Here is a 15,874-nt window from a genome sequence, read left to right on the forward strand (position 1 = left end):
AGAAGAGCCACCTCCACAGGACAAGACTCAGCAGTCCACCTGCATCTAAAGGACAAAGGTCACTCTTTCGAGGATGCCAATGTTCACATTTTGGACAGAGAGGAGAGATGGTTTGAAAGAGGAGTGAAAGAAGCCATTTACGTCCACTGTGAACAACCATCTTTGAACAGAGGCGGTGATTTATGACACCAACTGTCTGCCATCTATAATCCTGTTTTGAGATCCCTTCCTAGATGCCTTAACACCCATTTACATCCTGGGCCATCTGACCTCAGGAAATCACATGATAGGGTGGGGCCAGGTTTCACAATGAGCTCACCCGAAACCCTGGCTGATTAGGACCCACACCTGCTTTCACATCTTGGCTCATGTGATTAGAGGATCATCAGGGGGTCCTTTGTCCCTCTTTGGGGGGAAACTCCCACTGGGTTTAAATCTGGGACTCCCCACCAATTGGACCCTTAGAACTGAAGAAGCTTCTCGGATGAGAGGTGAAACGTCTTCAAGCAACTCAAAAAGTCCAGACGCTTTTCCAAGCTCCTTAGACTACGATGACCTGGATGACTGAGAACCTTCACAGACAACATCTACAACAGAGCACTGAAATGGGAGAGTGTGGCGGTCCTGGCACCATTGCTCGAAGGCTCGCCATTTGTAAGCGTACAAGCCTCTAGTAGATGTGGCCCTAGCACTCTGAATTGTCGCTATCACACTAGGTGGCAAGCCCTTAGCAATCAAGTTTAACCTCTCAGCAGGTAAGCATGAAGGTGCCACAGATCTGGGCGCAGATGAAACACTTCTCTTCCTGCCTCAGAGAGGAGATCCCTGCGGAGAGGAAGCTGCCAAAGACTCACTGCTAGCAGGCTGATTATCTCTGCATACCAAGACCTTGTGGTTCACCAAGGGGCCACTAGAATCAGAGAGAGGGAATGCCGACGCACTCTCTCTAGAACTGGAGATATCATTTCCACCGGGGGAAATACATACAGGAACACGTCTGGCCATTGGTGCTCTAGTGCGTCCAAGCCCAAGGGTGCATCGTGGTCGATTATGGAGAAGAACAGGAGGCAGTGAGTATTTACCCTGAAAGCAAAAAGATCTATTTGCACATTGCCAAATAGGTCCCAAATCTGAGCCACTATTAAAGGGTGTAACCTCCATTCTCTCACCAGAGGACCCCCCCCTGGAGAGAAGGTCCAGCCCGGGGTTCAGGTGGCGCGGGACATGGGTGGCTCTCAGAGACAGAAAATGAACACTGCACCATAACACCAGAGAGTGAGACAGCTTCAACAGGGGAAGAGAGCGTGTTCCTCCCTGCCTGTTTATGTAAGACACCACTGTTGAATTGTCCGTCCTGACTAAGACATGCTGGCCCTCCAGGACTGGATGAAAATGCTTTAGAGCTAAGAAAACTGCTAACAGCTCTAAGTGGTTGATGTGCAGCTGGGACTGGGCTGCGGATCAGATCCCTCTCACTGATGCACCCTCGCACAGCGCTCCCCACCCTCTTAGGGAAGCATCTGTGGACACCACCTTGCGAAACAACACCCTCCCAATCCGAGAGCCCTGATGCAGCAGCCTGGGCTCCCGCCAAGGACTGAGAGCTAGCATGCAAGATGCGGTTACCGGGATGCACACAAACGGTGAGAGAGAGTCCGGCGTTGAAACGCTCTCATTTCTAACAGTCCAAGTGGTACTATGGCGATCATAGATGAAATCAAGCCCAACAAGCTTAATATCGTCTGGAAACGCAGTCTGCGTCCCAGCTGAAACTGAGCGAGGGAGTGATGAAACGCGGCCACTCTGTGCTCCGACAAACGTGTGCAGCTGGAAAGCGAGCATATTTCCAAACCGAGAAAAGTAATCTGCTCACTCGGGATTAGCGAGCTCTTTTGACAGTTCACAGAGAATCTGAATCAGAATCAGAATACTTTATTGATCCCTAGGGGAAATCATTTTTTTTACAGTGCTCCATTAAATACAAGTCAGACAAAAAAGAATATGTAAGAAAACAGAGCTAAACTAAGAGAAAAAGCAGGAGCAACTGTAACAGGCTGCACGCTGGTTAGCGCATGCGCACTGAACCCCAGTGTCTGAATGTGTGACAGAACCAGTGACAGCTGTGTCTCCACCTGCTCTCTGGAGCAAGCTACGAGAGCCCAGTCGTCTAGGTAGGCTAAGATGCGGATGCCTCTCTCTCTGAGGGGCGCTAACGCTGCCTCGGCACATTTCGTAAAGGTAAGGAGCAAGCGACAGCCAGAAGGGCAGCACTAGGTATTCGTAGGCTACGCCCTCAAATGCAAACCTCAGAAACTGCCTGTGTTTCGGGTGTATAGCCACATGAAAATAAGCATCTGCAAGATCGATTGTTGAAAACCAATCTCCCGGGCTGACCGCATTCAAGAGCTGTCTGAGTGTTAGCATCATGAACCTGTACATTCGTAGAGACGTGTTCAAGACTCGCAGGTCAAGGATGGGACGAAGCCCTCCCCCTTTTTTCGGAACAACAAAATAACGGCTGTACCAACCTTTGTCTGTCTCCGAAGCGGGGACCACTCGTATTGCTCTTTTCTGCAATAGCGCCTTTATTTCCTCTCTGAGTATCATGGCCGCCTCGGTGTTGACAGTCGTGTTTACAACTCTTTGGAAACGAGGCGGCTTGACCTGGAACTTCAACCGGTAACCCATGGCAATGGTTCGCAGCACCCACAGGGAGGGGGCGCAAGCGCGCCACTGAGGGAAGTGAGCAGCCAGCCGGCTGACCTGCAGCACCGTTGGCGGGGCGTTGTCTCCCCCCAGTGTGTCTGCAGGGGACTGCATCACCTGCCTGACCTGGCTCATTCTGCCTGCAGGTTGAGCATTTGTGACTGTTTGAGAATAAACAACACTCTTTATCGATTGTAACATGGAAACATGTACATTCATACATTTTGTTGGAGGCACCTTTTCTGGGGCACAACAATGAAAAACAGCGGGAACACTCGATGTGGTCACCTGAACATTTAACACACCTGAACAGGGAGTTACCTGAGGCATTTTGTGTGCAAAGGTTTTGTGCTTGGGAGACATTGTTAGGAAAGTGCAGCACCTTCTGGGGCTGACAACCTGAACAGAACTTAAGCGGCACCTCTTGTGCGGCAACAGAGGGGTAAAAGGGTGGGCCTTTGCTCCAGGCCGACTGGCGTGGAGCTCGGGCCAGAGGATGTGCTCTCGCTGGCGGCACACCCACTTCAGCAGTGGGCGCCGGTCTCTTGCCAGTCGTTAGAGGAGTGGCGGGCCTGTGAGAGCTGGCTGCGGGCTTGGGCTTGGGCTGACGTCTGGGGATGATGTCGCGCAGAGCTTCCATCTGCTGAAGCCCGTCAGCGCTCCTGCATGGTTCCGGCTCGTCATCGGCTAACCCGTCAACATATTCCATGTGGTCAGCCCAGCTAATTGCAGGGACATCGACCAGAAAATCCTCGTCTTTGGACTCGGACGAAGCCGGGGCTCCAGATTCGGAAAGGTGAGGCTCTTGCCGTGCGACAGCCAAGCGTCCCAGCACTTTTTCCACAAACGTCACCCATCTTTCCAGGGTCGAGGGCCGGAGCTGGCGACAAAATGCACAGGCTTCGGGCTCCGTCAACTAGCAGCAGCTAGGTAGCCCAACTCAGCAGAGGTGTTCTCAGCGAGGTGAAGAGCGTAAGAACTAAGGGATGACTGTGATGACAGCGGCTATATGTGCAGGCGGGGCCGTGTGCGTGTCATCACACGTCATCTGCCTTAAAGGCGTGAATAAAGGTTTCTTCAGCCAGGACATGCAAGGGAGCGTGATATCCCATACTGTACCGAGTGAATCGACTGAAAGGAAACTGTCCGAACAGAGCTTTGTTATGTTACTTTTGCACTATGATGCACATGTTGTTAATACATGGCTTAACAGAGCTCCAGAAAACTCATGATGAACAATACTTTTGTTTTTCAAGCAAATATTCCTTCATCACATCTTCTTCAATGTTAATATTTCATGTTTAATAGTAACAAACAACATTTCTGACTAAAATAATCAATGAATGAATGAAAGTGTGTTTCAGAGAATAAAGAGGAGGACTTAAAGTCAAAGGATAAACTCCATCTAGAAGTGTTGTTTGTGTCAGACAGAATTTGATGTTGGTGTTGGTCTGACGGAAAAGTAGCTGCTGTTACAGTAACTCGGGGATGGGAAACTCCAGGCCTCGAGGGCCGGTGTCCTGTAGGTTTTAGATGTGTCCTTGATCCAATACAGCTGATTTAAATGGCTAAATCACATCCTCAACATGTCTTGAAGTTCTCCAAAGTAAATCCACCTGTGTTTGTGTGACTGCATTACACTCCCACTGCTGTGGAACCTGAACAATAACCAGAACAAAGTCTGAAATAAAAACTGCCAAGCAGCTGCACCACTGAGTCACACTTTATTTTCTAAGCTTGAGAAAAGGTTTCGTTTCTGATCTGCGACAAACGTCTGCACTCTGCTGTCACACTCATACTGAGTGATGTTCCGGCCTATATGTCACTGAAATGCTACAAACCAGGAAACAGGATGTTGTTCTGCCTCAGTAAAGAGAGACGCACAGACGATCAGACTGAGTTCAGACCAAACTAGCAGCTTCCTCTGAGTGAGTCCAGCTACAGGAGAGAAAAGTGGAAAACTCCAACACTGCTGCTTTAAGCTGCTGACGCTCCACACACTGAATGTGAGTTTGAGCAAAACACGACTCAAAGGAAGTTTCAGTGAAGGTCGTAGAGGAGGGAGGGGAGCCAGGACTGACTGTACTTCCTGTCTGCTGTTTTCAGCTTCACTCACAGACTCAATGGCTTCCAGATCAGAGGAGGATCTCTGCTGTCCGGTCTGTCAGGAGGTCTTCACAGATCCTGTTATTCTGTCATGTAGCCACAGCTTCTGTAAAGACTGTCTGAAGAGACGGTGGAGAGAGAGACCAACACACGAGTGTCCAGTTTGTAACAGAAGATCTTCAAGGTCAAAACCACCTTCAAACCTGGCTTTAAAGAACCTGTGTGAGTCGTTCTTACAGGAGAGAGATCAGAGAGCTTCAGAGGCTCTCTGCAGTCTGCACTCTGAGAAACTCAAACTCTTCTGTCTGGACCATCAGCAGCCAGTGTGTGTCGTCTGCAGAGACTCAGAAAAACACACCAATCACAGATTCAGACCCATCGATGAAGCTGCACAACAACACAAGAAGGAACTTCAGGAAACTCTGGAGCCCTTAAAGAAGAAGTTAAAGGTTTGTGAAGAAGTTCAAGTGAAGTTTGATCAAACAGCAGAACACATTAAGGTCCAGGCCCGACACACAGAGAGGCAGATTAAGGAGCAGTTTAAGAAGCTTCAGCAGTTTCTAGCAGAGGAAGAGGAGGCCAGGCTGGCTGCACTGAGGGAGGAAGAGGAGCAGAAGAGTGGGATGATGAAGGAGAAGATGGAGGCTCTGAGCAGAGAGATAGCAGCTCTTTCAGACACAGTCAGAGCCACAGAGGAGGAGCTGAGAGCTGAAGACATCTCATTCCTGCACAACTACAAGGCTGCAGTGGAAAGAGTCCAGCGCTGCCCCCTGCTGGATGATCCACAGCTGCCCTCAGGAGCTCTGATAGACCAGGCCAAACACCTGGGCAACCTGACCTTCAACATCTGGAAGAACATGAAGGACATGGTCTCCTACACTCCTCTCATTCTGGACCCAAACACGGCTCATCCAAAACTCATCCTGTCTGAAGATCTGACCAGTGTGAGACGAGGAGATGAACAGCAGCTTCCTGATACTCCAGAGAGGTTTGATTATTCCTGCTCTGTCGTGGGCTCTGAGGGCTTTAACTCAGGGACTCACAGCTGGGATGTTGATTTTGGAGACAGTACATGGTGGGCTCTGGGTGTGTTAGCAGAGTCTGTGCAGAGGAAGGGATACATTGAGTCTGGATTGTGGAGATTATGGTTTTCTACAGGTAAATACTCAGCACACTCACCATCAGTTAAAACTGATCTCTCAGTAGAGAAGAAGCTCCAGAGGATCAGAGTGAATCTGGACTGGAACAGAGGAAAGCTGTCGTTCTCTGATCCTGATACTAACACACACATACACACCTTCACACACACTTTCAGTCACAGGATGTTTCCATACATTAACAGTGGTGGTAAAGTAAAGGTGTTGCCGGTGAAGGTGTCAGTGGAGCAGATGAGTTTCAGTTTCTGCTGTCCACCTTTTCACATGGAAAATTCTTTCATGTTTTCTCACTGAATGACTCCCCAAACTAGATTTGAAATTCTATCAAGCCTCTAATCATTACAAGTGATTCATGTTTCTATTTGATGTGTGTAAATGGTTGTCTTCTTGTCTGTTTATGACAACAATAAATATGTTGTTGAAACAATGATTCATGTTTCAACAACATATATGAAATGTTTCTGATCTTTGAATTCTGTTTGATTAAAGACTTTCTTCATGACACAAATGAGATTTCAGTGTATTAATAGAACTAAATAAGCTCAGAGTTGAAAGGCTGGAGTATTATGTACGTGCTTCACTGTCAGTATCTTCAGGGGGATTCAAAGGGAAACATCAAACTGCTGTAATGAGATAAACTAGTTGGGCTGAACACACTTATCTGTAGTTTGTCTCCATCCAGGATCATCAGAATATAATGAACATGTGTGAAGAGCCAAAAAATGCTGCTGTTTGTCGATTCGTTTCATTTATCTAAACTTTCAGCCACTAATTTTGCAGATTAAACAAACACAGTTTCATTTAGTATGAAGAAATCCTTATTTTTAATAATACTAATAATAATAATAATAATAATAATAATAATAATAGTTTTATAAAGCACTTTCAATGTTGCAGTAGTAGTAAGCAATAAGGTCGCTTACTACTACAGAAGGTAGAGCGGGTCATCTTCGAGTCCGAAGGTTGGTGGTTCGAGCTCTGGCTACTCCAACCTGCATGACAAATATCCTTGCTTAAGACACTGACCTCATTAGAGTGTGAATGCTACACAGAAAGCATTTAAACAAAGAATAAAAGTGAACAAGGTATGTTATATAAACTGTTGTAAAGGCTCAGATAGAAAAGAACCAGCCAAGTTAAAACATTCATAAGTAACAACCTGAGTAGAAGGTGGAGAAGTAACAGCTGTGGTTTTCAAAAGATGTTTATTTCCTGGCTTCACAGAAGAAAAAGGCTATGCAGCTGAATCTTGGACCTTTAAATCTAATAGTGTCATAGTCTTGGCTGGCCTGGAGTGTTTTTCCTTCTTTCTGTTTCTCTCCACCTCTTCACTCTTTCTATCTTTTTACTCTCAGGTGAAGTTGTGAACCATCTTTCCCTTGTTGGTCACACAAGGCTCATACAAGCTAGGTCCCTAACTTTTGGTAGCTGGTAGAAGTTGTGGTATATCAGTGGTTAGAAATACTATTATTACTTTAGGGTTAGTTTAACACAAAGTCAGGACTGACCCGGGACCATTGCTCTGAGTCACACTATGCAGGATAAAGGCCCTTTCACAGCGGACGTAGCGTGCACTGCGCTCACCGCTAACTAAGAGCTGAGGATCCAAGATTTGTAGTGCTGGCTACGTTCTACGTTCTTATTTCTTTTAAGTTCAAAGCAAATATGTGGTTCATTTTTTTTGTTACAGAAGCAGGGATTTTTTTGTCCTGCATGTGGAGAAATCTGCCGTTAAATCAGAACACATGAACACATCTGTACAGGACAGGCTGCCTTCAAACCCATATTACTGTGTATCATGTGTCACTGTGTACAGCACTTTATGACTGACTGTCTACGAAAACACTTTGCATGTTCTCCCTGGCTCCTCTGGTACTCCAAAGACTTGCACTTAGTGGGGATACGTTAACTGATTAATCTACATTGCCCATAGGCGTGAATGCATGCATTCACGCCTATGGGCAATGTAGACAACGTTGCGTACTCACATTTACTCCTGCAGGAGTAAATGTGAGTACGCAACGTTGTCTGACTCTGTGTGTTAGTATTAACCCCGATTCGTTTGTCCCCATGAAAGAACAGAGAAAACCGACTCATAGTGTGTTAAAACATTTATATTTCTTTTTTTTTCAATTGTCTTCCAGAAGAGAGAGACCCCTGCATAGCCCAAATGCCAGTTGCAGGATCTCTAAAATTACAAGCTCAACATGTGTCTTATATGGTGTTATTTCGGTACTTTACACGTCACACAGTTTCGATACCAACATTCCTTATATGACAAAGTTCCTCTTTTCAGTGTCTTATCTATTAATATGCCTGTGCACTAAAAATTCCTGTGCAGCTTGCAATAACTTCCCCTTTCTAAGGTCTGTTGCCAGGGCAAGCTGTCTGAACTTAGTTTCACTCTGTCTGTTGCTCATACTCTACAAAAAACATGCAGTTTCCTGTCAGCCTGTGACCTAGTCTCAAAGCTGGCCTTCTTTTATACATAAAACAATCTAATGAGCAGATATGCATTAAAAATATCTCTCTATTTCTTAACATTAGCAACAGACTGGCGACCTGTCCAGGGTGTACCACGCCTCTCGCCCTATGACAGGTGGGATAGGCTACAGCGACTTTCACTACCCTGAAGAGGATAAGAGGAAGCAAACAGATGGATGGATGGAACATATTTATTTAGTATTTTTAGTATTTTTTGTCTTTTAACTTTGACTTAGTCTCAGTATATGTACTGGGTGGCTGTAGCTCAGGCGGTAGAGCAGGTCATCTACTGATCGGAAGGTTGGTGGTTCGATTCCTGGCTTCCCCTAGCCAAATATCCTTGGGCAAGATACTAACCCCAAATTGCTCTCCGATGCATCCATTGGAGTGTGAGTGTATGTGAATGTTACTTAGAAAGCACCTAGAAAAATGTGCTTGTGTGAATGCACAAGCACTAACCCTAACCCTTTGAGTGCTAAGAAGAGTAGAAAAGCGCTATATAAGAACCAGTCCATTTACCATAATAAGCTGATGACGTAAATCTCTTATAAACTACATTGTAAGTTAAAATACAGGAGAATGATAAATAAGCTTCCTAACATTCACACTCTGATCCTTCTCCACTTGTTTCTACTAACAACTATGTCTGTTCCAAGAACCGCATCTGAGCTTATTTGCTTTTTTGTTTTTATCTACTCCTGCTTGATTTTCCTAATGATTTGCATGTTGGTGAAGCAGAATAATCTTTGTGTAACCTTGTTTATGTTTCTTTAAGCATCAAGGCATGTCATATACTGAATTCCTGGTTTTATAGATGCATTGGTATGGTCACATGGCCAAAAATACCATTATATTTCGTTTTAGGAGTGACAGCACTTCGAGAATGATGTTTTGTTTTATTGTCAAAAAACTCTTGAAACATGAGCATTATAAAATGCTTGTTGGTCAATATATCACAGTTAAATGTTAAATAAAAGTTTAACACTTTGGTGCCACTGTCCAACCCTTTAATGACTGTATAAACTCAGTAGCCTGAGAAAACCTCAAAGGTTTTATAGAACAAATCTAACAAGTCCACTTGTTACTTTTTTGAAAATTACTAAAAGGCCAACTTGGAGATATCAAATATTTTCATTTACAATATTGAGTCTGAAGCAAAATGAAACATTTTCATGTTCAGCAATTTTTGTAAGATCTCCAATTAGAGAAGGTAAAGTGATGATCAGTAAACTGGTTTTGCCTTTGATCAAAGCCCAGAACATACAATAATAGTTTAGATAAAAGTGTGTTTCTACAGAGAGGTCACTCCCTTCTGGTTTCCTCATTTGACAGTAAAATATATGAAAAGAACAAACAAAGACCTTCTTAAAAGTCAGCTTCAGTCAACAGAGGAGAAGATAAGCTGTCAGGTAGGATATGCATCATCAATTCTAAACTTATATTCTTGTATATGTTTATATTCTAAAGATTATTCTAGAGGTTATAAATTATTATTGTTATTTAAACCATTTTTAAAAGACGCAACAGATTTTAAATATTCAAAATGTATTGTATTTTGTATATGTATATAAACTATATACTAAGAAACTTAGACTGGAGATAAGAAACCTTAAATAAACTTCTTCAATAATAATTATGGTACAATAAGAATATGATGATTATTTCTGTTATACAGAAGCAAAGAATGGAAGAAATCTGTTTACTGCTCATCCTGCTGCTCTCAGGTCAGTAATATTAATGTCTTAAACATTTGAAATATAGTCTATAAACACACAGAGACTGACTGATGTCATTCAGTAATCAGATTACATTTACAGTCTTTAAACAATGCATGTATTAACACATCAACTACAAGAACAGAGAGACAGTCTTTACCTATTCATACCACAATACCGGCATTCATTTTAAAAGATGTTACTTAAAAAAAATTTAATTTAGATTTGTTGAATAACTTTTAATTTTGTATCCGTTTTGGCTACACTCTAAAAACTAAAACTGATATTTACTTAAAATTTTTGAGGCAACACTTTTACACTTAAAAATATTGAGTAGATTGGAAACCAGTCAAATCTGTTCAATATACTTGATCAATTGAATAACTAAAGCTTAAACATATTAAGTTGAAATTAATAATTGTAGTTGTTACACAAACATGAAAAAATTGAGTAAATGACACTGACATGGTTGGTCAATGCAACTGAAATATAGATGGTCAGTTAATCCAAAATTTTGTTCCATTTCCTTAATATTTTAAACTGAACATAATCAAAATTGTACTTAATATTAAATGGCCTGTATTTGTATAGCGCTTTACTTAGTCCCTATGGATCCCAAAGCGCTTTACACTACATTCAGTCATTCAGTTGTAGTTGCTGAAAATAAATAATATTGATTTGAATAATTTATGATTTTAGTACAAGATACTGATGAGTATAGATACTTATTTCTCAAATATTTTGATTCAATTTTAAACAAAAATATTAAGTACATGCAGCGAAGGTATTCTGTGAACCACATACTGAATTTTAAATGTAAATAAATACCTTAATTTAACACAAACACATATGTTAACATTTTAGACATTTATTTCAACTTATCAAACTCAAATAATTACTAAAAGAGTATTCATAGATTTTATCAGGCCCATCTAACCAATATTTATAGTGATATTTACTAAGCCTCTGTATTACTTTTTAGAGTGACTGATGCACCATAATTCCACAGTTTTAGGAATAAATGAGATATTTTTTTTCCTTCGACTTCTTTTCATCCTTATTCTTATTATTACTGTTATTAACAACAAGCCAGTGTATTACTAGTGTCGGTCCCAAGCCCAGATAAAATGGTGAGAGTTGCATAAAGAATGGTACCTGAAATCAAATCATTGCCAAATCAAATATGTGGATAAGAATTACATTTCCATATCAGATCGTTAGTTGCCTGAGTTAACACTTTCTAACATCAGTGCTGTTGATAAGCTGGGTAATATTACAACCTGCTGGGCTTAGACAAAGAAGGAGGAGAGGGGAAGAGGAGAGGTAGTATGGTGCACTATTTCCCTTTACTACTGTAAAGGGAATGAACTGGATGATGTGTTGCAGAGAATGAAGGTACATCCATTGGTACTGGTATTAAATTAATTAAGTGATGTTAAAAAAAACAGTCTTGCAAACCTAAAGAGCTTAAGGTAATCTAATATGTTATTTTAAACTCATTATTTTTGATCAACTTTAACTATTTTGCACCTTAAGTGACTGCTACTTAAACCTTCATTTAATTTTACTTATTTATATCAAATATATGTCTTTATATAGATCATCTTTGGAAGGTTTTTCATGTGTGGGATCAATTTGACCACAAACATAAAAGACTTTTGTCTTTCTGAGAAGTGAACGTAAAATGCCCTTGACTTTTATCAGTTGCTCACAGTGTCAGGGGCTGGGTCTGTGACCAGTGTTGGGCAAGGTACTTTCAAAAAGTAATTAATTATAGTTAATAGTTACTTCTTCAAAAAAGTAGCTGAGTTAGTAACTGAGTTACAATATTCTAAAAGTAATTAATTACTTGAAAAGTAACTATTGCGTTACTTTAAAAAAAAAAACGTTTAACCCTCTGGGGTCCAGGGTATAATTGGCCATTTTTACCTTTAAAAACTATTTGCTTTGCCTTGCTTGGTATCATCCAAACAAGGCAAACAAAGTTATTTGCATCCATTTACCTTTTACCTTGATTTTTAAAATAATCATTTCAAACTATTTACAGAACAATCAGCTGTTCTTCAATAAGATGCCACACAAATTATTTGTGCCACTCCAAAAAAATCATTTCTGTCCACTATAAAGGAGAACATCACAGCCTGATACCTGCAGGTCTGACAGCAGCAGGTGTATCACTGCTGTTTCTACCTGGAGACAGCAGTCGCCTCATTGTTCTGACACACAACACAAAACTATCCACAACACTACACACGAACTACACAAGACAACACATTAACTACACACTCCAAACACGCTAAACGTCACAAATCTCTCACATCTCAAAACTCGCTCTCTCTCTCTCAAGGGTTATAAACAGAGAGGGCTTGCTAGCGCTGTCCTTACGTGACGAAACTATTGAGGAAAAACGCCGCGTATATATTGGCCTATCAACACAATTTAAAAACTGGTATATATCACCTTGTTGCTTTGTCTTTAATGTGATGACTTACCATGAATTTATTATTCTTCCTCAGTCAAACAGCAGCACTCATGCAATTGTTTTACCCCCTTAGCTCCAGGTGTCATGGTAGACAGTCCGCGGGAGCACGCGCAGCTCCTTAAAGCTGTAGCGTCCAGATTACTTACAGCTACTTCCGTGCAACTGATATAAGATGCGGTAAGCTGAACACAGCTTCAACCGTCTGTTTGTTGAAAAATAGTAACGGACCGTGTTTCCTTGTTAGTAACTGTAACGACGTTGTAACAATAGGAATAGTAATTAGTTAGATTACTCGTTACTGAAAAAAGTAACGCCGTTAGTAACGCCGTTATTCCCATCACTGTCTGTGACACAGCAGTTTTGAGTTTGTTTTATACTTTTGATTTCTTATATTATATTGAATATATTTAAGGATCTTGATTTGGGATTATCAGTTATTCTATTTTAGGTTTTTGTATATGTCTCCTTTTGTGAGTCTGTTCTTGTCTTCTGTGTCAGTATGTCATGTATTCCTTGTCTGCGTGTTTCTAAGAGGTGCCATAAGGGACATTTTTTTACTACATTTTATTACTGAAACGCTCTCACACACACTACTGAAATGCTCTATAGTGAAGGAGAACAACATTAAGGCTATTTTTTGGTGGCATGAGAAACTCACTCAAGTTCTTTCTGACTAAGTCTAAGTCCTGACTAAAAGGTTATGGTTGAAGATGTCATGAATCGCTGTGTGCAGGCAAGAGGTGAAGACTCAACATGCAGGACTGGCAACACGGGAATGAACTCAAAAGGCCAGTTTATTGTAGACTCAGGAAAATGATGGAACTAATGATGAAGTAAACTAGACTGGGAATGTATAACCTAACGTTCCACAGAGAGCCACACAAACGATCACACAGCATGAGGGATGACGCGACACGGAACAGAGGGTAATGAGGGAAGTGGAAGCACACAAGGAACACAGCTGAGGACAATTACACTTGACAGGACGGGGAGGACACGAAACTATAAACACTGACACCAAGACATGGACCTTAAACGTAACACAGGAAGTACACACAGACAGCCCTGAGTGAGAGAGAACATAAAGAAATAGATGAAGGGAAGACGAAAGCACGGAACACAAAGGGTGGAAGCAAAGCACAATAACTCACATCACTATATAGACGGTCACACAGAGGGAGACACAGAAGGCAACAACACAGGGGGGAACAAACGGACAGAGAAGACTTAAACACAGAACAGAGGGCGCAGAGGCAGGAGATCAAAACCTAGGAAGCATAAAATAAATCACAAATGAACCTGACAAAATACAAAAATCACAAAGAACTGAAAACACTACGTCAGGAGACCCAGGATCCTGACAGAAGATGCAAAGTTGGGTTTTACTCTTCTGCTTGTTGGGAAATGAGCATTTTTGTAACTGTGGCCCCCAAACTCTGGAACTCCCTTCCTTTGAGCCTGAGATCTGTGGACTCACTGGTTTCATTTAAAAATACAGCTGAAAATCCATCTTTTTAAAATTGTTTTTGGTTGATTTCTCTTTTTATGTTTTAGCTTTTCTGTGAAGCACTTTGTGATTGTTGTCTTGAACGGTGCTATGTAAATAACATTTTACTTACTTACTTTACTATATTAGTTGTACATGGTTGCACTGCACACAATTGTTGCACTTTGACTATAGAGTAGAGAAAAGCAATAGAATTAAAAAATATAGCTCATTTGCCAGTAGGACTGTCTTTTATGTGTTATCATTCCCTCCATTTGGACTCAAAGAAGTTTGATGTCTGAAGTTGCACCGTGATGTGAAATACGAACTTCCCCCCAAATGGTTTGAACCAAGAAATGTGATAAACCAAATGTTATAAAAACTAAAAGGACAGAAATCAGTGTAAAAATGTAAGAAGTAAAAGTAAAATATTGTAACGATGGTTAAATGTTATTTTACAGTGACAGGTTGGTTATCTCTGCACGCTGTTGTTATTTCTTTAAGATACATGTTTGGTTGTGCTGCAGGAAAAAGGGAGTTAATGCGTGCAGGAAGGGGAGGGGGGTCCTTGTTGTTGTTGTGTGACTGTATAGGGCTGAAGTGAAGTGTTGTACAAGGGCACTCTTCCCTGAGTTAACGGCCCATTTGCCTGTGTTACGGAATAAACAGACAAACTCAGATCAAAACGTCTGGTTCTTGAGAACGTTAAAATATGTGAAATATCTACCTAACTAATATAACACATTATTTATACTTCTTTTCTTCCTGTCTCTGGTAAACCTCCATTTAGTACTATTTCTGGTACTAAATGGTTTGAATTTTTCAGTCTTTTTCAGTGATTCAGTTTTCACAATAAAAACTTTTTATTTTTCTTAGGGGGACGTTCCACTCTTCCTCCCCACTCCAGAGAATACCACTTTGTGAACCAGTTGAAGACCTGGACCGAAGCTCAGAGTTACTGCAGAGAACACTTCACTGACTTGGTCACCATCTACAACAGCGACATCAACCAACTGCTTTTCTCAATTTCACCAAGGATCAATGCTTGGGCTTGGATAGGTCTCTATAGTGATCGTTACAGCTGGAAGTGGTCCATGGAGGGAAAACTGTTTTATGTTGGCAGTACACACGAATTTTTGATCTGGGCTAACGGCCAACCAGACTGTGTAAATGCAAAGGAATACTGTGTGGCTCTTCAGGGACAAACACAGATGGATGATAGACCCTGTGGAGATTCTTACCCTTTCCTGTGTTACAATGGTAGGAAAAATGACTTGTTGCCATAGTTATCCTACAATTTTATGAGATTCATAACGTGTTTCAAAATTCATCCTTTTTTGAATCTTTTACAGCCAAAAATACAAGTTACATCTTAGTGAAGGAGAGTCGCTCCTGGTCAGCGGCTCAGTCGTACTGCAGGACATACCACACAGACCTGACCAGTATAAGAAGCAAAGAGGAGAAATCCAACATCACGCTCACTTTGAATGGATCAGGGGTTCAGTATGTGTGGATTGGTCTCTACAGGGATCCCTGGTCCTTCTGGTCTGACAACACAATCTCCACATTCACTAACTGGGAGCCTTCTGAGCCTAATAATGGAAATTCAGTTGAATACTGTGGAGCATTAAAATTAATGGCAGGGAAATGGGCTGATGGCAACTGTGGTGTCAGAGTCTATTTTTTCTGTTTCACAGGTGAGGTCCAGAATGCAAACACTGTAAGATCCTGTCATCAT

At 41.7% G+C, this 15,874-nt stretch overlaps 1 protein-coding gene across 1 annotated transcript; it reads left to right on the forward strand.

The window, feature by feature from the left end:
• The first annotated feature begins 4,436 nt into the window (after positions 1-4,436).
• On the forward strand, positions 4,437-6,477 carry LOC109200690 (nuclear factor 7, brain-like). Its single transcript, XM_019356271.2, has 2 exons — positions 4,437-4,712; positions 4,813-6,477. The coding sequence occupies exon 2, from the start codon at positions 4,830-4,832 to the stop codon at positions 6,261-6,263; it is 1,434 nt and encodes a 477-aa protein (XP_019211816.1). The 5' UTR covers positions 4,437-4,712; positions 4,813-4,829; the 3' UTR covers positions 6,264-6,477.
• Positions 6,478-15,874: the final 9,397 nt, after the last annotated feature.

The sequence above is a fragment of the Oreochromis niloticus genome, linkage group LG3 (assembly GCF_001858045.2).
Source record: "Oreochromis niloticus isolate F11D_XX linkage group LG3, O_niloticus_UMD_NMBU, whole genome shotgun sequence".
Classification (NCBI taxonomy): Eukaryota; Metazoa; Chordata; class Actinopteri; order Cichliformes; family Cichlidae; genus Oreochromis; species Oreochromis niloticus.

Bases quoted from the DNA above. Each gene is read 5' to 3' on its own strand.
- LOC109200690 (XM_019356271.2), top strand. From the start codon at position 4,830: ATGGCTTCCAGATCAGAGGAGGATCTCTGCTGTCCGGTCTGTCAGGAG.